The 24330-nt window shown below is 44.0% G+C and overlaps 1 protein-coding gene across 1 annotated transcript; it reads left to right on the forward strand.

Annotated features, from left to right (window-relative positions):
• Positions 1 to 4556: 4556 nt before the first annotated feature.
• Positions 4557 to 24121, forward strand: LOC132590538 (syntaxin-3-like). The gene is made up of 10 exons (XM_060263465.1): positions 4557 to 4638; positions 5694 to 5793; positions 6772 to 6846; positions 10520 to 10587; positions 12175 to 12283; positions 13410 to 13483; positions 14248 to 14382; positions 16356 to 16466; positions 23159 to 23271; positions 23737 to 24121. The coding sequence occupies exons 1-9, from the start codon at positions 4618 to 4620 to the stop codon at positions 23234 to 23236; spliced, it is 771 nt and encodes a 256-aa protein (XP_060119448.1). The 5' UTR covers positions 4557 to 4617; the 3' UTR covers positions 23237 to 23271; positions 23737 to 24121.
• The last annotated feature ends 209 nt before the right edge of the window (positions 24122 to 24330 follow it).

The following is a 24330-nucleotide window of genomic DNA, read 5'->3' on the forward strand; positions in this document are numbered from 1 at the left end:
TATCACCCTAGCAAAATGGGCGAAGTTTCCCAACATAGCAATTCAAGATAGTCATCAATGGAACATCAAAATCCCTTGGTAACCAACGACCCCCATCTGTCAAACCCCCATATAGTGTGGGTCAAAAACCCACCTCCGTGTGCATTCTGTAGGACGCCATTTGCAGTCTGTACCACCCGTTATGCTTGTAATTGGGTCGATAGGGTGCGTTATGCTGTTCCACGTTCCTCTCCGTGTACTTTCCATTGAATGGACGTCTCCTATTCTGGATCAGGTGAATATTACCTGCTTCAACAACCCTTGAATTCCTCTATTGATAATCTCTATTTTCTTATTCTCTGGATTGCTTGTACAAAGATCTGTGTGTGTGTGTAAATCCTCTTGCTACATATCCTAAGTAAACACTATAAAAATACAATTGCTTGGACTATTCTTGGCTGAAACCCAAACTCCGTATCATTGAAAGAAAAGATCTTCGCTCCTAAATTCGCTCTACCAAGTCTCTTAGCTAATTTCCCCATCAAAAGTAAGAGACTTAAAGCATTGCTTGTAACACTACATACAGCTCTTGCAAGGATGTCTTGTCTAAAGAACTGCCAGTTCTGTTTCTCTGAGTAGAAGAGTGCCAATGTTTAGACAGACTTGATTTCCTACTGCTTCCTCATTTTATGTACTACCACTTAGTTTATTCTGGTTTGTTTCACTAGAAGTGTTGCAAACTGCCCATGTGTCTCTCTTTTTCTAATTATTGCAGTTGCATGCCTTTCTCTCAGGTTTGTTTACAAAGGTCAGACCCATAGCTGTAGTGGGGAATCTCAGGGCCATGTCCCCTCACTTTAGAGCCATGCCCCTCATGGTTCAATGGCAGAAAACAGGTTTCTGAATATTTAGTTAATTGGCACCACACTGGGCCCATGGTTCGCCTTCTCCTGTGCCTTCTTTTGAATTGCCATTCAGTTCAGTTACCTGTATTGGCATTAAAGGCGAGATAAAAGGGAGGAAGGAATGAAAAAAAATAGATGTATACACATATGCATACAAATAGATAAAACATGCCAACGTGAGTCAAGACAAAAGAACATTCTAAAAGGGTCTAAAATCTGTACAAAAATAATTTAAAAGTCAGTCTGTCTAATACAAATTAACATTACAATACATTATTGCCAGTCCACATTCCACACCTCCTTCAGCTCTGCCTCCCAACCAGGTTGTGGGAAGTGGCTTCAACATCTGCATGGCTCCTTCCAGCCTGGCTTTCTCCCTCTGCTTGCCGACTGCAGTAGGCTGTCTTCAACTGTTCCTCATCTGTATCATGTTTCATGTCCAGCACTTCGTAATAACACTTCATCCTAAGAACCCCTTAGCCAGAAAAGGCAGCTGGAGCCCAGCAGCTGACTCTGCCCTCCTTGACTGGCACCCACGAGGTAGTCAGGACAACCACAGCCAGCAAAGGGAGGGAGAAAGTGAGGCCAGAAGGTGCCATGCAGGCATCAGAGCCACTTCCCATGGCCTGGTTGGACAGCAGAGCTGGAGGAGTTACGTAATATGGACTGGCAGAGATTGGCACTGTGTTGGCACTCAGGTAGGAGATGGGCTTGGGTACTTCATGGAATAACTTCCTTCTGATTTGGCTAGGCTCTGTGGGGTGGGAGACTGGGGATTACTTACTTTTTTTCTCTCTGGAGTGGTTTTTCTGTCTCTTTTAATTCTTTTTCTCCTCAATTGTAGCAAGGCATGTGTTGTGATAATGTGATCCCAGTGGGAATGGAGGGGGGTGGAGAGAACTATTATTATTTAATCTATTTTAGTTCCCCACTCCCTGGTCCCAGCGCCACAGGCCCTTCCCCAGCATCACTAGCCAAAATGTTTCTTAGTGGGTAACTAGGGTTGCCAGCTCTGGCTTAGGAAATTCTTGGAAATTTGGGGACAATATCTTGGGAGGGGAGGAAGCTCAGTGGGGGTGTAAAGCTGAAGCTGTGAAGCTGGTGTTTCCGCCAGGGAACCTGATCTATATAGTCTGGACTGGAGATCAGATGTAGCCCTACTGGGAAGTTTACAATCCTATGGATAGCCAATGTAGGGATGCCAGCCTCCAGGTGTGACCTGGTGATCCCCCAGAATTACAGCTCATCACTAGACTACAGAGATCAGTTCCCCCGGAAAAAATGGACACTTTGGAGAGTGGAATCTGTTGCATTGTGCCCTACTGAGGTCCCTGTCCTCTGCAGGCTCCTGCCCCAGATTTCCAGGAGTTTCCCACCCTGGATCTGGTAACCCTAGCCCACCCGTCTCCACCTGTGCCCAGGGGGACCTGGCAACCTTAAGCCAAGGAGTAACCAGGCCTGCAACCAGGACTTTTTTTTCTTAGCAGGAATGCACAGGAATGCCGTTCCGGCTGGCTTGGCACTAGGGGGTGTGACCTAATATGCAAATGAGTTCCTGCTGGGCTTTCCCTACAAAAAACCCTGTGTGAAACAATGGTGATGTCAGGGGTGTGGCCTAATATGCAAATGAGTTCCTTCTGGGCTAGCCCTGCCTGCAACATACTGGTGGCTAGTTGTGTCTTTGCCAATGAAACAGTTGTCATGCACCCTGTTTTCCTTCCCTGTCTTTCAATCGTTTGTTCCTTTCCTCAAAGCGTGTGCAAGCTACAGAGTCCAAAGTGTATTGGGGGATGAGACTAAGTGCACATGGTATGCTACATGGGCCTGATCAGCTCACTGGAAACTTCTCTGTTTCTGTTGGCTTCTACTAGGAAGAAGAGTGTAAATGTGCTATCAGATATTCTCATATTAAAGTATGCAGTCTTTGAACCCTGCTCTACATAAACCTGACTTTCCTTTGCTGGTTAAAAGGCTGTTCCACTGGTTCTTTTTATTTGCTTCCGGCTCAATCATGATAGTTTTTGAAAAGACTGCTGTGAGCCTAGGTCTCCATTGACCTTCTGGGTTCGGTTTTGCAAATGAGTGTTTATAGTGGGTGGGGGGAGCTAAGCAAATCACTTCTTCAGCGTTTATAAGTACATCCAAAACAGTCTGTTGCAAAGCAGAACCAGGCTTAAAGGAACATGTGTAAATGGGGATGTGGAAAGGAGGACTGCCTTGCAGATTTGAGGGAGTGTCAAGAATAGAATGGAAATGAGCCTCACGCAGTCACTTCCTTCCCCTGCGCCCTAGTATCCAAATAACCATTCAACTTGATAGCTTTGGGCTCATGGCATGAACCTTCTTTCCAAGTCATCTTCAAGGGCTCTCCAACCTTCCTGCTCTTGTGCTGAGGCTGGCAATTGACGCCAGCTTCCATGCATGACTTGGAGCGTTCGTATTTTTGTGAAACGAGTCCTATAAGCATGCAAGCCTAAGGAAGCCTTTGTGGGAAACGGGAATTTGGCTAGTGTTCTGTCGCTTTTCAATGAGACTGTGTGCCTGGACCCATTGAAAACTTGGCAACACCAGAAGCATTTCCACAGGAATCTGACATGAGGAACAGGAGTTCCATTTCAAGAGGTTGAATTTTTGTACGGACTGTTTATGCTTTCTAATCGAGTCTGCATTGTTTTGGATCTTGTACAAAGGTGGGATTGTTCCCTTATAGATTTTGAGAAACTTTCTTGTTCATTGTTGTTGATTATTTACTGTGCAGCCTGTGTTTTCCCTGAGCCTTGTGCTGGAGAGCCAGTTTGGTGTAGTGGTTAAGTGTGCGGACTCTTATCTGGGAGAACCGGGTTTGATTCCCCACTCCTCCACTTGCACCTGCTAGCATGGCCTTGGGTTAGCCATAGCTCTGGCAGAGGTTGTCCTTGAAAGGGCAGCTGCTGTGAGAGCCCTCTCCAGCCCCACCCACCTCACAGGGTGTCTGTTGTGGGGGAGGAAGGTAAAGGAGATTGTGAGCCGCTCTGAGACTCTTCGGAGTGGAGAGCGGGATATAAATCCAATATCATCTTCTTCATCTTCTTCCTTTGAGGCTGGGACCAGCATCAGTCACTATGTCTAATAATAAATTGGCTAGCCCCCTATGTGGATGATGAAAGCCAAATAAAAGGGTCACTCACAAACAAGGTAGGGAATCGCCTCATACTAAGACTCCCCAGTCAGGCAGAAAAATTAAATTAACTGATATTTCCATTAATGCAAGGGCTTCCTTATATGGACCAGTATTTTCCCCCTCTCTCCTCCTGCAGCAGCCTAAAATTCCCCCTGCAGAAGGGAAGAGGCAGAAGTTTTTGCGTCTGCAGAAATGTTAATCAGTGTGTGCTGAAATGTTACAGATGCACTGGCATAGAAAGCTGGCTAAGTACTATGCATTAAGCTTCTGCCAAGTAGTGTTTGGTATCTGGCTTTCATCTGAAGGCTGGATCCGACATGCATGCGAGCATTTCAGTGGCGTACAGGGAATTATATTAAAGTACGGGTGAAGTACTTTAAGACTTGTGAATTCATTCTACAGGAATTGAATGTTTCCTTCGCTAACAGGTAGGACAAAGGATGATGAATCTTGGTGCAAGATACGTCCATGTGATTATTTTCTTTCAACTAATGCCACCTTGTTCCTTTACAGAAACAGAATCAGGATGATACTGATGATGATCTGGAAATTGCCATCGATAACACAGCTTTTATGGATGAGTTCTTTGCAGAGGTGAGGAGATGCAGGGAGATGAAAGAGTAGCCTTCAGGTTAAAGTAAAGTGTAAGGGATGTAGAGGCCTGGATTCAGCTTCTGTCACACCATGGGAACCTCCAGCTGTCGAATGGGAAACAAATGCTTTCTTCTTTCACTTAATCAGTTAAAGTTATGGTTATGATAATATGTGCTGAGAGCTGTGGTGTTTCAGTAGGCAGAGTTAGGAGTTCACATTCTGTTTTAGAAACTGAACAGGGAAGTGTCAATATCCATGTGAAACCCGGGAAAGCTTTCGTTTAGTGGCTTTTGTTTCCCTATGGTTGAAAGATCTATATTCCATTTATTTGCACTGGTGTGCAAATAAGTCTTTAAGCTGCAGTTTTTCAGCAGGGCTGGACAAACACTTGTCAGGGATGCCCTAGGCTGATTCTGCATTGAGCAAGGGGTTGGACTAAATGGCCTATATGGCCCTTCCAACTCTGTGATTCTATGCCTAATCTCTAAACAAAATTTGGGATTTCATTCTGTTGTAAAGAGATCACCCCAGTGCATTTATCAAGGGGGACTGTATAGAAGTGATAGGTTAGTGACATTTTTGAAAATATTTTACAGATTACTAGTTAGAGAATCCTTTAAACATCTTCATGTAGCAAAGCATTTTAGTGGTGGAATAGTTGGAGATGAAAATAAATGAAAGAGGTAGACATTTAAACATCTTTGTTTTGGGGAGGGTCATCTGCCATTGTAATTGAAGATCTTTCCCTGAGGTAAAATGTACAGAGATGCTACACATTGTGCTATCAACTCTTGTCTTTCTAACTGACATCTCATATTTCTGTTTTGTGGTAGATGGTTACATATGGCGTCTTTTCCTCTGGAGCATGTGCTGTTTTGAGAGATGTCTTTCCTTCAGAGTGATGCAGCTGTTGTTTGCTAACCTGAACACATGTGTTGGCGTAATTTTTAGAATGAGATGAAAGTTTCAAGCTAATGCAGGGGGGTGGTCAGCTCTGGCCTCTCAGAGTGCCCATTTCAATGTGTTCATCCGTTCACCTTTTCATCTCTTTACAGATTGAAGAAACACGGCAAAATATTGATAAAATTGCTGAGAATGTAGAAGAAGCAAAAAGACTGTACAGCATTATCCTGTCTGCCCCTATCCCTGAACAAAGTAAGATACAGACTCCTTAGCAGCATGTTTGTGGACTTCCTTCTTCTCTGAGGGATGGAGACATTGGGAGAAGAGAAGAGTAGGGTTCGTGAAGATGTCAGGGCCCCGAGGGCTTCCCTCTGTCAGTGATATAGTGCTTAGAGTATCAGACTAGGAGACCCAGGCTCAAATTTCTGCTTGTTCATGAAGCTCACCAGAATAACACATATTGCCAGTTTAATTCGCCCCTCACAGTTGTTGTGATGATTCTGAGGACAGGAGAACCTAGCGGGTTTCTCTGAGCTCCCTGTGGGGGGAAGTGGAATGAAATGGAATGAAAGAATAGACCTCCCCAGCCCTCTCCTGTCTTCCTGAACAGCTGGGAGGTGTTGGCTCAGTCAGGATTTTAAAAGTCAGTGGGCTATTTAAAAAGTCAGGGGGCACTCTTTCCCATCCACTGTGGGGTTTGCCACTTCTCAGAAGCTTTCTGGGGTAGGGGCAAAATCTGGAGGCTCTGAAAGTGGCCAAGTTGAAGCAGCCATCTCTAAAACTTTGTGGAGTTGAGAAGAGACCACACCTTGCATGCAAGCAGAGGGTTTTCCTTCCACCTCCCTCTCCCCCACCCTAACACTTTGCAGTCAGCAGCTCCATCTGTCCCCCCCACCCCCCGCCCATCCTTGGCTCATTCCATACAGTTTCCTCCACTTCCCGCTACTCTGCCTCCCTCCTCTCCACCTGCTACTTTTGCTGCTGCAGTGCATAGTACCCTGCTCAGATCTCCCAGTTCCGACCTCTGCTGATGGTACTTCAGTGACTCAGCCATGGTAAAAAGAGAGAGAGAGAGCAGACTGCCCCCCCCCCAAATCAAGGGGCCCTACCTTGAAGTCAGGGGGCAGTGCCCTGACGGGCCCCCCTGTGGCTACAGACCTGTGCTGGCTTAAGGATGTTTGTGGCTGTTTTTATACCTCCCAAAGCTAATGTTTTTCTTGTGTTCTGCAGAGACAAAAGATGATCTGGATCAGCTCACAGCAGAAATCAAGAAAATGGCGAACAGTGTCCGAAACAAACTTAAAAGTAAGAGCCACCCTCAAGGGTTCTTCATTGTATGCCTCAGCTCTTACCGAGGGTGTCTCTTTACTTTGCACAAGAGACACGATTGTTGCATGCATACCAAGGTATCTTACAGCAAACACATGAAGCTGGGTGACATCCTCAGTTTTTTTAAACACCTGCAGATGCAACTTAAGGAGTCCTGTCCCAATCAGGTTTTTTGTGTGCAGGAATACAGATGTTCAAACAGGTAGATCACGGGTGTCAAACTCATTTTTCCTGAGGGCTGGATCTGACATAAATGAGACCTTGTCAGGCTGGGGGTGTGGTGTGGGGAGATTGTCTGCCTGGCTGCAGAAGCACAAAGAAAGTCCAGCCCACGCTTCCTGGACAGCCTGGGAAGAGTATGGTGGGGTGGGAGGAGACCTTCCTTGTGCTTCTGCAGCTGACTGCAAAAGCAGAGAGAAAGCCCAGCCACCCCACACCTCCAGGACAGCCTGGGAAAAGTGCAGGGGGAAGAGAAGATCTTCCCTGTGCTTCTGCAGCCATGGTCGCAGAAATGCAAGGGAAGCCTAGGCATCCCCCACCTCTCCAACAGTCGGGAGAGATGCCGGGTGGGGAGATCTTCCTCCTCTGGAAGGCTGCAGAAGCATGAGGAAAGCCCAACTGTCCCCACCTCTCTGACAGTCAAAGAGGCGCTGGGGGAAATATTCCTCCTGCTTCTGCTGCTGAGTCTGCAGAAGCAAGAGGAAAGCCCAACAGGGCTGCGCCTCTCTGACAGTTAGAGAGGCATTGTGGAGAGGGGGGAGGTCAGTTGCTTGTAGGCTGGATCTGAGCCCTTCAGGGGTTGGACCTGGCCCACAGGCCACCTGTTTCACACCCCTGGATAGTATCACCTGTATTTTGCATTAGATTTCAGAGAAACCCTGAAATAACCTAGGGATGCCAATTCCCAGTTGGGGGCAGGGTATCCCCTGGTTTGGAGGCTCTCCCCGCTACTTCAGGGTTAGCAGAAAGTGTGGGGGGAGGAGGAAATGTTCACTCCATTATACCCTATGGAGACCAGTTCCCATAGGGAAATGATGCGGAATCAATCCGTGGGTATCTGGTGCTCTGGGGAGGGCTATTTCTTGAAGTAGAGGCACTAAATTTTCACCACCCAAATTTCAGAAAAATTGGACCAGGGGGTCCAATTCTATGAGCTCCAACAAGAAGTTGCCCCCATCCTCTGTTATTTTCAGTGAAGGGGAAGGTATTTAAAGGAGCTCAGTCCCTTTAAATTTGATGGCTAGAATTCCCTTTGGAGTTATATTATCCTTGTCACAACATTGCTCCTGACTCACACCTGGCAACCCTGTAATAACCCAGAAATTTGTGTCTGCCGTACAGGCTCGTAGCTAGAAAATTTTAAGGGGAAAGCTCCAGAGCTGACACAAGGGAGGGGGGAGGCTGGGTGCGTGCACAGCCTGGGCGAGGAGGAAGAGGGAGGGGCAGCTTCTGGCAGTGCAGTGTGAGAGAGGGGTGGGGCAGGCTGCAATGAGGTAATGGGGAGGTAGTTGTGGCGTGTGACAGCTGCTGTTTCTTTGGCTTGCTTTGAAAAACTCAGTCCACTTATTTGCTAGTGCATTTTGTGCTCCTGCGTAAGTCAGTTCACTTACTATAGTGGAGAGCTATCCTACCTGTTGCTCCCCTCTGCAGTGCCATATAAAAGGTGGAGCTATCGTTAGTGCCATCTCTTTCTTAGAAATTGTATCCCAGATGTTTTTGGAGGCCAGCTATCTTTATTACCTTCTTGTTGCTGACCCATCTCCATTCACCAAAGAAATTGGCCCTGATAGTCCAGGGAATGTCTAATCTTTCTCAGCGGCAACAAGATTACTTTGAGAGAAATGAGACATTGCTTTCATTTTTGTCTTATTTCTCTCCAAGTAATCTTGTTCTAGGGTGCTTATTGTTGCTATTCTAGTGGAACTCTCTGCTCTTATCAGGTATTATTGGCTTATCCTTTATCTGTGTTTTGGATTAGAATAATAGAATCATGGAGTTGGAAGGGACCTCCAGGGTCATCTAATCCAACCCCCTGCACATAGGAAATTCGCAACTACCTCCCCCTAACATTGCTTTATTGTGTTAATTTTTAATTAGTCCTGTTTTGTAAGATGCTTTGCACATTCTTTCTAATTGAAAAAAACAGGACAATTATATTTTAAATAAATAAATACCAGCTTTATATTTTCCTTTAGGAATTTTCTAGATGGGATTTTGGGTCCAATTTTCAGTTTGCCTTCCTTCCGTTGTCTGCTTTCAACAATTGATGGATTTATTTACTTTATTTATACCCTGCCTTTCTCATCGAGGCACAAGGCGCATCGCATAGTGAGACATTTGATGAGCAAGGCGACAGGGCTAGGATTACGAAATTAGAAATAGTGCATGACACTCAGCATGTTGACTGCTTTATAGAGATCTGGGAAGCAGCTATAGGACTTGCTACAGGTGAAGCAATATAATTTATTATTATTATTCCCCCCATTGGGGCTCACGGCGGAGTACATCAAATATGCAATAAAACAATCAAAAACAGCTAAAATCATAATAAAATCAGTTACGGCATTGAGCTCAGAATCTAATCAGCACTTTACATGCCATATATTATGATGTTACATAATCCGCTGGCCCCCGTCAGTAACAAACAGTCCGAATAATGATGAATTAGCAATACTATATTAATGGCATAATTTTTTCACCACTGATGATGGTAGGACATCATGGTACAGCAGGGGAGGCCAACGGATCTAACAAATGGATGCCCGCTGCCTCATCCAAAAGCCTGGCGGAACAGCTCCATTTTACAGGCCCTATGAAAGGCTAACAAGCCAGGTAGGGCCCGGATCTCCGTAGGGAGCTGATTCTACCAGGTCAGGGACAGGACCAAAAAAGTTCTGGCCCTGGTAGAGGCAAGACGGGCATCTTTTGGACTGGGGATGGTCAAAAGATCTTGGGAGGCCGAATGATGCGGCCTCCAGGGCATATATTGGAAGAGACGGTCCCGCAGGTATGTTGGTCCCAGGCCACACAAGGCTTTAAAACTCAAAACTAAGACCTTGACATGGACCCGATACTCTATAGGCAGCCAGTGCAGACTGTGGAACGTCGGCCATATGCTCACCCGTACAGGTGATGCAGTCAGCAGGCAAGCTGCCACACTCTGCATATATATGGGATATGGAATGGGCTACATGCATTCCACAGGACACTAGGCAGATACCACTAACTGCGCATGTCTAATTTATTTAGCTCCCCCTCCCCCTTGACTTTTCTAGCAAGCTGCTGGACAGTCTTTTCATGAGACTTTTCTTTGCCCATCTCTTAAAGGCTAATACTCATTTGCAGTTTTCTTTCCTCTGCTAGTTTGTGAGTTAGGCTCAGGCAGGGCTTTTTAAAGTTCTTGATAAATGGTGCATCATGCTTTGGCAAGTGTATTTAATCCTGTATGCTCTTAACTTGGACTCCTGTTAAATTTTCCTATATGCTAATGGACCCTTATCCATTCTGGACCTTTTATATTCAGTGGCTGAAAGTGTCTTTTGAGTGCTATGGATGGTGTCTTTACATGCAGTTCAGTACAAGTCTATATGCAACATCCTCAGATACACTTGCACTTCGTAACATTGAATTCAGCTCCCTGCATTTACAGGCATGGAGCGGAACATTGAAGAAGATGAAGTCCGGTCATCAGCAGATCTGCGGATACGAAAATCCCAGGTAAGCAGAGTGACAAGTACATACAAATAGTTTAGCTGTATTGGTCTGCAGTAAAACAGATTCAATGTTAGGTGTCTGATGAAGGGAGCTTTCTCAAAAGCTTATACGCTGAAACTCTTGATTAACTACATACAGGTAGCAAGATGCATTTGCTTGCAGATGCAGAAGGAAAGGGAGAGAGAAACGTTTATTTCTTGGATAGTACAGGTGGTTAACTGTACTATGCTGATGATTTTATCTTGGAAGTCAAAATCTCAGGGTTGAGCTATGGTTTTACTGAGAGAAGCTTCTCTCCACATGCTCAGAAGCATTCATTTCCTATATTTAAGAGCTCTGGCATCTTAAAAACTAGTTCCAAGCTATAGTGTTAACTCAGATCAAGCCTTGAAAGCAAGTTTTTTTTTTAAACAGAGCCAGGTTTGGGGAAGAGACATAGAGAGAGAGAAGTAATGGTTTCTGCCCAGTATGTAGAGTGCTCAGTAATTGGCATGTGCCTTTCAGCCTGGGAAACATGAAGAGAGACACCTGAGAATACTCTGAACATTCCACAACGTCCTTCTTTCCTTAATATTTCTTAATTTGAAATGTTTAGAGCTGGAAGGGTTTTTTCCTTGTTGAAATCCACATTAGTAGATGACTTTCAGTTCCTCAAAGGTAAAAGTCTCATATTACACTAGCAAAAACTTAGGGGGAGGGAGTTGTGTCATTTTTAATGTAAACTCTTGAGGGCAGAACTACGCATTACCTGTAGATCTGTGAATATAAGGGCAGTGTTTGTTTTATAAACTGTACATGCAGCAGTTGGAAAGGAGAGATTGAAGGGGGCTTTTAACCCTTTACCCCAGGGGTCCTCAAACTTTTTAAATAGGAGGCCAGTTCACTGTCCCTCAGATTGTTGGAGGGCCGGACTGCCGTTACTGTACAAGGCTGTGGGCCGTCAGTTCTCCGTCTTCTGCATCTCTCTTCCTTCCCCACACCACACACCCCGGCCTGGGAACTCACCTCACCTTGGTATCACCTCACACTCTGTCTCCGCTGCCCCAGCCCAGTGCCGGAAGTGTGCGTTGCTAGCGCGAGTTTAGGTCGAATGTCACTTCCGGTCTGATTTTGCCATAACCCGGCGGGCCGCATAAACGTCCTCAGCGGGCCGCATCTGGCCCGCGGGCTGTAGTTTGAGGACCCCTGCTTTACCCTTTCCTACCAAAAAGTGCCTCCATTGAACTATATTTACCATTGCAGATATTCTATTACTGGGGTAAAAAATAGCTTGGGAGAAAACTTTGGGTGGGAGAATGACTGAAGGAGTAAAAATTAAGTGCCTCTCTCCCTAAACCTGTTTTCTTCGTTGCATTACAGCCTCAGTGGTTGCATTTAGTAAACACAAACTAGTTTTAAAGAATCGTAGATCTGCATGTAGTAATAAATCTACCCTAAAATTTCTTCACGTTTCAAAGGATCAGCCTTAAGTTTACAGTTACTATAACTTAAAGCCCAGTGAACATTATTGTACTCTTCTCTGTAGAGCAGATCAGACTGTTAGAATGAAAGTGTTAGGAGCTCTTGTGACGTCATTTCTTCTGCCACCAGCATTCAGTTCTTTCTCGAAAGTTTGTTGAAGTGATGACGAAGTACAATGAGGCTCAGGTCGACTTCCGGGAACGGAGCAAAGGAAGGATCCAGAGGCAGCTTGAGATTAGTACGTATATTGTGTTTGCTGGCTGGCTTTGGCCTTCTCTTCTGCTAGAGCTGCAGAAGGCTCCCTGCTTTCCCTTCAAGGCTCTTTTCTCCTGGCAGATATGTTAAATGCTCTCTGGTGCTCCTTATTTGCCGTTGGTGTGGCATTCCACTTCTTGATGTTTATTTTCTGCCATGCACTTAAGACTGCAATAGGTACTCACAAGCTGGGTGCTCTCAGAGTGGTTTTGGAGACAGTTTGATCACTAATGAGCAAGTCTCCACCATAAAAGCTTCACTGCAGAGCCTAACTCCCATAGCTGTCACCATCCCATCCTTCTGGCATCAAGGCAACATTTTTTTTACATAGTTCTGTCTTCCAAGTCTATTTTGTCAGCATTAAGAGCTGAAGAGTAGGATACATGCCATCATCATTACAGACTTTTACAATAAGGCTTTTCTTTTACACTACTTTAGCTGTACACAGAGCAGTCCTGTTAGTACAGGATAATTTCATAGAATCTTAGAGTTGGAAGGAGCCATACAGGCCCTCTAGTCCAAACTCCTGCTCCATGGAAGATCAGCCTAGAGCATCCCTGGCAAGTGTTTGTCCAGCTGCTGCTTGAAGACTGCCAGTGAGGAGGAGCTCACCACCTCCCTAGGTAGCTGATTCCACTGTTGAACAACTCTTACTGTAAAAAAGCTTTTTTGAATATCTAGCCGGTACCTTTCTGCCTTTAATTTAAACCCATTATTGTAAGTCCTCTCCTCTGCTGCCAACAACCCCCTTCCCTCCTCTAAGTGGCAGCCTTTAAAGAGAGCAATCATGTCCCCCCTAAGCCTCCTCATCTCCAGACTGAACATTCCCAAGTCCTCCAACTATTCCTCATAGGGCTTGGTCTCCAGTGACAGGTGCCCATTTTTATGCAGGAATGGTGCAGTCATGAAATGCATAGACCCGTGGTTATAGACTGAAATCTCACTGGTTTCGTGACCCAAGTAAACCATGCCAAGGTAAACACTGTTAACTAATAAAAACCATCAGCCCATTTCCTAGCCTGGTGTATTTTACAGCTTATATTGAGTGTTTGTTCTAATATATGTCACTCTTTTTTTTTCTAACCCACCCTCCCTACCCTGGGATACAGCTGGGAAGAATACAACAGATGAGGAGCTGGAGGAAATGCTAGAGAGTGGGAATCCTGCAATATTCACATCCGGGGTAAGTGCCACTGAATAGTGCTGCTTGGTACTCTGAGGGGAGAATAGACTAGACCAGAGGTGTCAAACTCATTTGTTATGAGGGCCAGATCTGACATAAATGGGACTTTGTTGGGATGGGCCATGTTGGGACGAGCCATGTGTGTACCTATGTAAGATTAGGTAGCAGAGATATAAACTTTATAAAGAACACAAACACAAGTAAAGATTTTTTTTTTTAAACTTAAAACATTAGCACTTGGTCTTAAAGGTGCTTTCTTTGTAACTCTCCTGTGCAATCCAGGAAACTGGGCAGAAGAAGCTCTGGTTCTTTCCTTCCTTCCCCAGGGGAACAGGAGGGGGAGGAGGCTCAGCCAATAGAAGGAAGAGAGGCTTGGCTCACTAGCTCTGCTGTGCAATAGAGAGAGCCTGGCAAAGCAAGGGGTGATGCAGAAGGAAGCAAAAGACAGGAAGAAGGAAACAGATAGTCAGTTACTTGGGGGCCTGATTTGGTCACAAGGCTGCATGTTCAACACCCCTGGACTAGATGATCCTGAGTTCAAGGCATGGGTCTATGGCACACAAGTTTCATGGGTTGGAGATACACAAATAATAAAAAAACCCAGCAGATTTTGGATGGGAAGCAGGAACAGAAAGGTGTATGCAGGTAAAGAGGCTGGTGTGGAACATACGACGCTTAAGGTGCTGAAAGTTTCCCAGTGTCCACTTGGAAGTGGATGGTTTTGATGGCTTGTTTACAAATAACAGTCTTTTGGTTTCTTCTAGATAATGGATTCTCAGATTTCAAAGCAGGCATTGAGCGAGATTGAAGGGCGGCATAAGGACATTTTGCGGCTTGAAAGTAGTATCAAGGAGCTTCATGACATGTTTGTGGACATTGCCATGCTGGTGGAAAACCAGGTAATAGAGTTATTCACTAAAGACAGATGGGCAGGAATGCATAAGCAGCTTGGAGAAACTGAGCAAAAAGCAAATGTGACAATCCAAGGAATCTGGTGGGCTGTTTAGTTTAAATGATGGAAAGCAGTGCTGTTAACTTGAAAGGGCAATGCACAAATGGAGAATATTCCAACCTATAAAATGGTGTCATAGATTAGAAGACTAGTATACTTTAGGGTTCAAGTCCACAGATTCTCACTCTCTGCAGTAAGTATTTGACTATTTATCTGAGTCATCATGGCTTGCCTGGGCAGGGATTTTAATGTGGGCCTCTCAAGACCACATTAATCATCATGTCTACCCCACCACACTAGCTCTCTTAAGCTGGGCGCTGATGGGCATGAGACTGGGAAACCAGCCGCTAAAAAGGGTAGGTAGTCCAGGACAAATGATGTTATAACTAGAATCTAGACTTGTGGCTTTTATTTTGCATAAATTATTTTGCTTCTGCTAGTCATGGAAGGGAACACACTTTTTGGGCTGTTAAGCTATTAGCTATCTTGTCTTCAGAGATTTTACACAGACTATTCAAGCCTATTTTCACAGCCCTAAGGCCTATAAACTTGATTCTTTGCTAAAAAAAAAAATGGAAGTTGGAGTTCTGCACTTGACAATTAATAGCTTCTCTGAAGGATGCAACAGCAGAGCAGACACATTCCTGGGTACAAATTTTGTATCTAAGGATAAACAGCGGAAGGATGGCATAGGGTGGTCCTGCAGACTTCTTACTGAATTTTTGCAGTCCCTTAGGGAAATTCCTTTTCCTGCTGTTAGCTGTTCTTTTCCCCACCGCTTCATGGGAACACCTGCAGCCAACATGGGCAGGGGGAAATGCCTGTGGTTCTCCTTCCTTTCCTGGATTCAGATGGCTCTGTTGTGGAGTTGGCATCCATTTCTCTAGCTGGCATGCAGCCTGCCCGCCTGCATCAAAGTTTCCCTGTAGCATATGAATTCAGCAAAGCTCTTCCTACATTCTTACATTCAGATAAATTCAAGAGAGACTTGTGAGAATGGAAAGAAGAGAACCGTATATGTGTACAAGAAGAGAACTGTATATGTGTACAGTTGAAATATGGAAGTGCAGAGGAAAGAGAGCATGCTGTGGAGAGCAGCAGGGGGAAAAAATAGTAGGTTAATGGAGAATGGGTTAAAGGTGGGTCTTTTCTGGTCAGTGGGACGGTGTGGCCCTCCTGAATTAAAAACATAAGAGTGTTTCTTGGTGGCTTTAATATTGTTCCCCTGGCCCAGGGCTGCTTTAGTAACTGGGGTGAATAGCCTGGCTGAACCTGGATAATTGCACTTAAATGATTTGATTTGCCAGTCTGATAGTCTGAGGGTGGGTTGGTAGCTTGTGAAGTTCTTGATTAAACCTGATCTCTTGGGCTACAGAAGCCAGGCTGCTGGCTGTGTTCTTAACTGATCCCCTTTTCCTTATTATCACAACCAGGCCTTTATAGATGCCTGTCAGTTTTGGGTCAGAAATACTCTGCTTAGTTTTACTTAGGTTTCAGTTCCAAACTCTAAGGCCCCATTTCTTGTTTTCTGCTCACAATGCAATGCCGAGGAGATGGCGTTCAAGTCAAACCATGGTGAGTGTTTGTTTTTAGAACTTGAAAAGGGTGTGTGGGAAGGATGCATGGATGAATTAGTGAGTGAAAGGAGCCATTCAGGAGAGGGTGACAGCAGTTGGAAATGAACTCTGAAGAGGTAGCATAGAAATTTCCTAAATAAATAAATAAGTGAAAGTGTGGCTTGTTTGAGGAGAAGACAGATTTCCAAGATGGGACTACATGGTGGGGAGAAGAAATGTTGGATACTGGTAGAATTAGGGGAAGGGAACTAAAGAGATTTCCCAGAACTGTTCTCTAAGTCAATAGGTATTTTCTAAAATATATGCTTTCATCCTCCCCATTTTTCTTCACTTACTTTCACAGGGAGAAATTGTAGATAATATAGAACTCAACATGATGCACACAATAGATCACGTAGAGAAAGCTCGTGAAGAGACTAAAAAGGCCTTGAAATATCAGAGTAAGGCACGCAAGGTGAGCCTCTCCCATGGACTACCAGCTTTGCGCCATCAGCTACCAAGCTGTTTTACATTTTCTGCTTCTGCCTCTTTGTTTTGCTTCCACCACTTCACCTCTTCTGCAAGGGAGCTATGATTGACCGCATAGAGAGCAACATGGACCAATCGGTAGGCTTTGTGGAACGGGCTGTTGCTGACACCAAAAAGGCTGTCAAATTTCAGAGTGAAGCACGGAGGGTGAGATTAACCATTCAGAACCCACCCACCTCTTCTCCTTTTTAGATCCCACCCCAGTGCTTTTAGAGTTGTATTGCTTAACTCATATTGTACTAACTGTTGAGTCCCTACATTCCTGTCAAAGTAACAATTTAACCTTGGCCTAGATGCAAGATCTTTCCATCCCATCCACTTACTGTTCTCCAACCCAGTCTGTGACCCATTAAAAACCTCTTTTCATTTCTGCAGGGAACCATATGACTAGCTAGCACTGTGAAGTACTGCTTCCTCATTGTGCTTAGACACTACCCTTGATTCCACTTTGTTCTGCCAGTGTGAGGAAGGTCTCTTCTTTCACAGTTCCTGAATTCTTTAGGATGTCTTCTAAGAACCCGAGCATCAAACTCATTTAGTGGGTTAGCCTGGGTTATGAGTCGCACTGTTTTGGGTTATATTTTTGTTCTTTTGTCACTGTTTGTGTGCCAAGCTTCATCCTCATTTAAATTTTAATACCTTGCGTGCAAGTTTGGGTATAGCAATCAGTATGGAGTAGCAACTGTTTCCAGTTGCCTGGTCTCTTGTGCCTCTAAGAGCTGAGTGACAGGTTGAAATTAAATTGGCAAAACTTTGTATGGGGAAGTGATGTGGCGGCTGTATGTTTGGAGCTGCTAAATGCATAGGTGTTCTGCTAGAAGACAAGAAGGTATTCTGCTAGAAGGCAGCGTGGAATGGGTTGTACTCTCAGTGCTTCCACTTCTCCTTTTCCTCCTCTGAGAGCTGAGGAATTAAATTGCTGAGAGCATCCTTCACCCCTTATCCATCTATTTTCCTTGCCTTGCCTTGCCTTCAAGGAGCTCAGAGCAACAAGTGTAGTTCCTCCCTTCTGCCATTTCAGCCTCATAACAAGTCTGGGAAGACGGTACACATGCACTCCCTACAGTTCACTTTATTGCTGAAATGTGGTTAATTTGAGGGACTTGGGGAAAGGCAACTGAATTGTTGTGATTTTGGGGGTCAATCATTAAATGGCTCTTTCTCTGGTTTCAGTTATACTTTTTAACGGTAAAGTATACCCAGTAGCTGCTAGTTAATGACAGATAAGAGATCTTGTTTTTCAGTACTCAAGACAAACTTAGAACACCAAACTTAGTTAAGTTCAGTTTTAAGACCACAGTCTGTATTCAGTCTCCTTTAGCCAATGACACCACAGGGCCAATCACACATGTGCTCTACATTCATTATGTAATAGCTTGGAACTAAATGTGTGACCTCCCTCCACTGAATAAATTTGAGTTTGCCCGGCATAATGTGTTTGATCTTCTATGGCTATTCCGGCTCACGTGGGTCATTGCATAACATTTCAGTTCGTCAAGAGACAAACATGCAAATGTGAATTGGCCTTAACTGGACTGCAAAGCAAGCTACACACCAAGTGTTCAGACTCCCATTTTCCTAATTTATGTTATTACTTATTGCAGGTTTTTTTTTTCTCTCCTTTTCTAGAAAACAATAATTATCATTGTGATAGTGGTTGTCTTGCTGGGAATTGTAGCTCTGATTATTGGCCTTGCAGTAGGTCTGAATCCAAAGTAGCCCACCAAGCTGCTGGCTCTGAACCGTAAGTAGCTTGGGGGAGCAGATGGGTACTCTATATCTTGACTATTTCCTCAGCCTCTTCTACCACTTTTGACTGTTCTTAATATCTCTTGACCACTGGTGAATGCTGAGACACTAACAGTTGGGGGCTATGATTGACTTGTCTGACCTCAAAGTCCAAGTTAATTTTACACTGAATTTTTTAAAAGAGGGAATGAGCAATTGGGTTGTATTTGCCTACAGATGCTTTTCCAGCAATGTGTGGGTTAGAGTAGGAAGCAGCTATCCTGAGTCTCCCAGATATTGTGACCCAGGACAGTGATCTTCAACCTGCAGATCAAGATCTTCAGATCAGTCACAACCCCCTAAACAGTTGCCTCTTTTTGGAAATACCAGCTGCTAACATGCCTGCAGGGAGTGCTGTGCGTCATGCCTCTTTGTGTGCAAGCTGATCACAGCAGAATGGTGAAATGAGGAAACTCAGTGGTGGAAAGGATTCCTTTTTTAGCACAGGCACTTTCAAAGGCCCTGGCTTCTACTTCTTGTGTCACTTTTTGAAAATTTATTCACAACAATTAACACTCATGTCACATGACTTTTCATGGGGCAGCCTGCTAATGCTTTTGCAGCTAACTGGGGCTTATGCTCCTGCCTATAGTTAAAGTGCATCCCACATATGGAAACTCTGCAGACAATTGGTCGTAAGGAAGAAAAAAGAATGCCTTGATTACTTGCTTCATTATCATTGTTCCTTTATTAATTTGACTTCACATAATTTATTTGATAGTTCTACAAAAACGGGGCTTTCTTGAAAAATCTGGTTCTTGCAATCTGTCCTTCATTCCTGAGGTTTCAGCTGAAACCAGCCAGAGTACTGACATTCTCAAAGCTTTTTCATCAACCATGAGTGCTAGCAATATTGTAAGAAATCCAGCTTCTTTAGAAGGGAACAACTTAGGTGTAGGAATGCTTGCTTTGACGTTTCAGCTTATGTACTCCAAAATGCCTTAGTACACTTGACCTTTGCATGTTGCCTCTTGAGCTTTTGATTATGAGCTGTCTGTTTCTTACAATTTGGGGTGCGATGTGTGTGATGGACAGCATTGGTTCTGCCAGATAGAGGCTTGCTAGAGATGCATGTGATTCCTGTAACTTCTTCAGCAACCTTGGATAGAAGTCACTGAAGAGACTTCTATCCAAGGTTGGAGAACTGGGTTCGATTTCCCACTCCTCCACATGAAGTCTGTTGGGTGATCTTGGGCCAGTCGCAGTTTTCTCAGAACTCTCAGCCCCACCTACCTCACAAGGTACCTGTTATGGGGAGAGGAGGGGAAGGCAATTGTAAGCCACTTTGAGACTCACTCAAATTAAGCATCTCTAATGTTCCATGACCACTTCCTTTCCATTGAACTGACCATAGTGTATGAGCTGAAAGGCCTAGTGGGAAATATGGAGCAGCAAGAGAAGTGATTGTTTTCCTGCAAACTGCACAGGGGAGTGCTGATTCCCATGCCAACCTGTTCCATAGAGATTTAAGGCATTCCCATGATAAAGAAAAACTGGTTGCTCGTTCCCAGCTGAGAATTAATTTTTCCCACTTGGTTTTCCTCCTTCCTGCAGACACTCCTGAACTCTCCTTGGACTGGTAGCAAGACCTTCCCTACTGATCCATCCACATCACCATTCTGTGACCTTCCCTTGCCTACCCTCCAGCCTTGCCTCCTTGGATTCAGTATGAATTTTCTTTGCAGGAGGGATCCGCCTGCACCAGCGCTACTTGTAAGAGCCACATGATGCTCTAACTCACTCCTTGAATGAAGCTCCACAACCAGAAGATTCTAATGTAATTTATGCAACCAGAAACTAATGAGACCTTGTGACGTCCTGGAGGGAACCCCCCATAAAATCTGCTCCTTGCCTATCCTTCCCTACCTTCCAGCTACACCTGCTGCCTCCAGTTCAAGTTCTTTGTGATGTCATTTCCTGTTTTTAAGCTTCTGACCTTTCAGAATTTTCTCCAATTGCAATGGAACGAACCTTAAAAATGTTTGGAGATAATATTGCCTACCTCATCATATTTAGTTCTAGCATCAGATTTAATGTTTTAACAGGTTTGGCATCTTTTTTGAGTATACTAGAGACTGTTACTTGTTAAAATTCCCAATTTTGGGGGCTTAAGGATGAAACCAGTGCCTGCCACATACTTGCTAAATACCACTCCCTTGTAGTGAGGCCAGCTTTCTACTGTCTCGGAACAATGGCCCAGATCTTGCAATGCTTACAAAGTTGAAAAGCCTGCCAAAGCCACAGTACACACTGCCCTACCAATACCAAGGAGTGGCCAAGTGCAAGAAGTAGTGTTGGGTACTTAGTCATGTAAAATATTTTATTACATTTGCACCAAGCCAGTCTGGGGAAGATGCAGACAGTTCAGATGCACAACAGCTCCAGGCATGGAAGCAGCAGGGGTCTTCAAGCCAGTGTACCCAAACCAGGCTAGGAATTGTATCCCTCCTATGGAATGTAGCCATGAGAATGTGCTGCCAGTGGTAGCATGATAATTTTCTAGATCTGAGCTAGAAGCATTGTGTCTTCTCAGGTCAGACAAATGAGCATTGCAGTAGAATGTCTGTGCTTTACGGCACCTGCAACTGTTGTGTATGTGGAAAGAAAGCTGTCCTTGAAGGCAGACTAGTTCATCCAACATACTGGAATATAATCATTCCTGAATGGGGTGCAAATCATTCCCACTTGTGAGTGAATACCTGTGTGGTGCTGAAGGTGTGATTTATGTCTGTTTCCCACAACCTGCATGTGTATGTGTATATATATTTTTTCAGGCTGAGAATGTGAAGAAACAAATAGCCAGGTTGGCTTTGTAGTGTTACATTTTGCGCCAAGGTTTTCCATCTACAGCCACATTTTATCCATCACACAAACCACTGATTTATAAATGCTTATTGAGTTTACAGGCTATAGAGATAAATAACAAATTAGCTACTTATTTTTATTTTCTAACAATGTAGTCTTAGATTTTGATCTTGCATTATAAAATTCCTCTCTAAGGTTTGTTGTGTTAACCACATATGACTTTTCATGTGTGTGTAAAAAACACATCCTACTATATTTCTGTTCACCAGGTCTATGGCCACATTGCTTGGACCTCAGCAACACTTGTGTTAGACTTCTGCAGATGTCAGTCACAGAAATGGGAGTGTGTGTGCATAAAAAAATGTATCTTTATTTCCTTTAGCAAATTAACAGAGGTGGGAGCTGGTTTCTAATAGCAAAATCTAGTTGTGGCTGAAAAGTTACAATCCCTGTTCCTTCCCTGCATGGCCCCTGCACAGGACGGAGATGTTGACCTTCATCAAGTCTGATTTTACCTGAAGGGGACTCTTCTGTATTGCAGTTTCAGCATCAGTAGCTTTATTGTTTGAAGCTATTCTTTTTTAGATTGGAAAGCTGGAGGTTTGGGAATATATGGGAGAGATTCCTAGGGTTTGAGGGCTTCAGTTTTTGTGGCAACAGTTCCTAAATGGGAAAGCTTATTTGTTAGTCCTGCTATAATCCAAGGGAGATTAGAATTAAGAATGTGTCTCCTGGAGGTGATAATAACATGTTCACAATTACTAGCAAAATCTGGCTGGTCCAGTTGTGCTTCTGCACTAGCAGCATCATTCACATCTACCCAGCATCTAAATTGTCTAGTTGTGATTCTGTTCATGATGGACCTTATGATCCACCTTCCCCCCCCCCCCTCGATAGAGTGTAACAACACCCCTGGCAGATGCATTTGTTTGACCCTACTAGCCACGCAATGGATGGAGCTAAGAGAGGGGAATTTCTCATACCGTCCTTTTCTCTAGGCCATGACGTCTTAATTGGGAGGTGGCAGTGCTATTGTGTGGTCAAAGAAATGGTGAAATGACTACCTGTGAGATGTCATGGTATCGGTGAGGGGTGTGTGCTTTAAAAAAATGTGGAACATGGAATTTCAAGATATTGAGCTGCCCGTGGACAGCAGGATCCTATGAATTTGATCGTCTCTAAACTTTTTTTTTTAAAAAATGAAAACTGTATTTTTAAATTTAAAAATAAATGAATTTATTCCAACATTATTAGCTGTAATTGAATAAATTTCAGGACATTAGGGGTTGAATCCAGACTGTATTTTCCATCAGTAGAGCTGGACTTCCCTGCCTCTCTGCTCCCACTGATCTTTACAAAATGGGATGCAGGGTGGGGGGGGGGATCCTGAGGAATGATATGGGGGGTGTCTGCAGTGGGAACAGGGAATTGCCAGTTTAGTTTGGATCCAATCCACAAGCCTTTGCACTAATTGTGAGGGGTGGTGTGTATTTCCCTTAGCCAATTTATGGTTTTGCAGTGCCTGAGTGGCTGGGGGATTGCTGTTAAACACACACAGGTTTGGGGAGATACCTTAGGACCACAACTGGAATACACAGCCTGGCTGAATTTTATTTTCCTTGCCTGTAGTAGCTATACCAAGTCCTTTAGGGAATATTAACGTAATGGTGGTGTTCTTCACCTAGCTGTAGAACCTGCGCACTTCTTACATCTAGTTTTAAGACCTGTACTTACTTTTACTCCAGTGGACCTAAAATGGAAGGGATGCTTCTGCATTGTTCAAAAGTGGAGAACTGAAGAGACAACTGCATTAACACAAAAATGTAATGGAACGCTTGAGCTCCATCTAAACCTGTGAAAGAACAGTCTTCATGACCCTCTAACTCCCCCACTTTTCCTGAAGCTTCCTGTAAACTTTTTACTTCTACAGCTTACAAAAGATAAGGTTTTCCTCTTCCCCAGTCCATTCTGATTACATATGTCTGAGTATACTATTATTCATTTTTTCCCCCTCTTGCTGAGCAGAAGAAGATTATGATCATGATATGCTGTATCATTCTTGTCATCATCCTGGCCTCCACTATCGCAGGTTTCATTGCCTGAGCACCTGGGTCCTATTCCCTTGCTACTTGCCTCAGGTGAGTTACACAGAGGTGTATAAGCACTATTTGTATGTATTAATTTCTGTGTCACCTCTTGGCACTCAAGTACACTGGGTCTGATGCTGTATGCTGTTTTGTGTCACTCCTTATGATCTTATTTTGCCAACTAGGCTAGTAAACTCCAGCCATGGTGTTCTAGAATGCCTTATCAGATAATACAAAAAAAAATATGCCCGATTTGGAAGGGAAGGAAAAGCAGCATCACCTCCATGCTAAAAAAGAGCTTGCTGAAAAAAATGCACAAACATCTGCATGTAGAAACTGAGTATTAAAATGAGCTACGAGGACTGAAAGTATCTCTTGGGATAATGAAAGAATGACCTGTGTTGTTCAAGGTTCCACAGTCCTAGTTGCACTAGACTACTAGTCGTCATTGCGCTAGAATATTACCAGCTCTGCATCTTTTTGCCTGCTAAATTTTATGCCTCTTCTTTTCTCCAGGGTAGCTTTGCGAGATGGCTTCTCTTCTTTCACTTTCTTTGGGTCTCATAATCTCCACCACTTCCTCTTCATGGAGAGGTTGCCAATCATTTACCCTTCAAAATGTTTTAACCGAACATGAAAAAGGGGCAAAAGGAGCCTGAACAAGGGTCTCAAATTAGAATACAAGCATGGAAGTCCCTGAGATGAGTATGTGTGGAAGCAGTTACAGCAAAGGGGACACATTCTTCATTTCTTGCTCCAGTCAAGCTCCATTTTCATTGGTTCATTTTCTTCAGTGTCTCAAAATTCTTATTGAACGTCCAGTCTGTTTATGTTGGCTCCTTCTGCCCAATGGATCACTTCTGTAATGAAACCAAATTCTTCAAAGAGCATCTTCATGTACTTAGTGGACAAAGTTAACCACTTACCTTTTGCTTTATGGCCTGTATAAGCTACTCTTAAGATAAGGATGGAAAACCTCAGGTACCTGGTTGCCTATGAATTGAAGACATTTTCCCAGTTGTGCATTTTCTATGCTCAGACTATGTTGAAAGAAAACTGCATCTTAATGTAGTCGTACTTGGTGTCCTGAAAGTGTAGACTTGAGCTTCT

This window comes from Heteronotia binoei, unplaced genomic scaffold, assembly GCF_032191835.1.
Source record: "Heteronotia binoei isolate CCM8104 ecotype False Entrance Well unplaced genomic scaffold, APGP_CSIRO_Hbin_v1 ptg000225l, whole genome shotgun sequence".
NCBI lineage: Eukaryota > Metazoa > Chordata > Lepidosauria > Squamata > Gekkonidae > Heteronotia > Heteronotia binoei.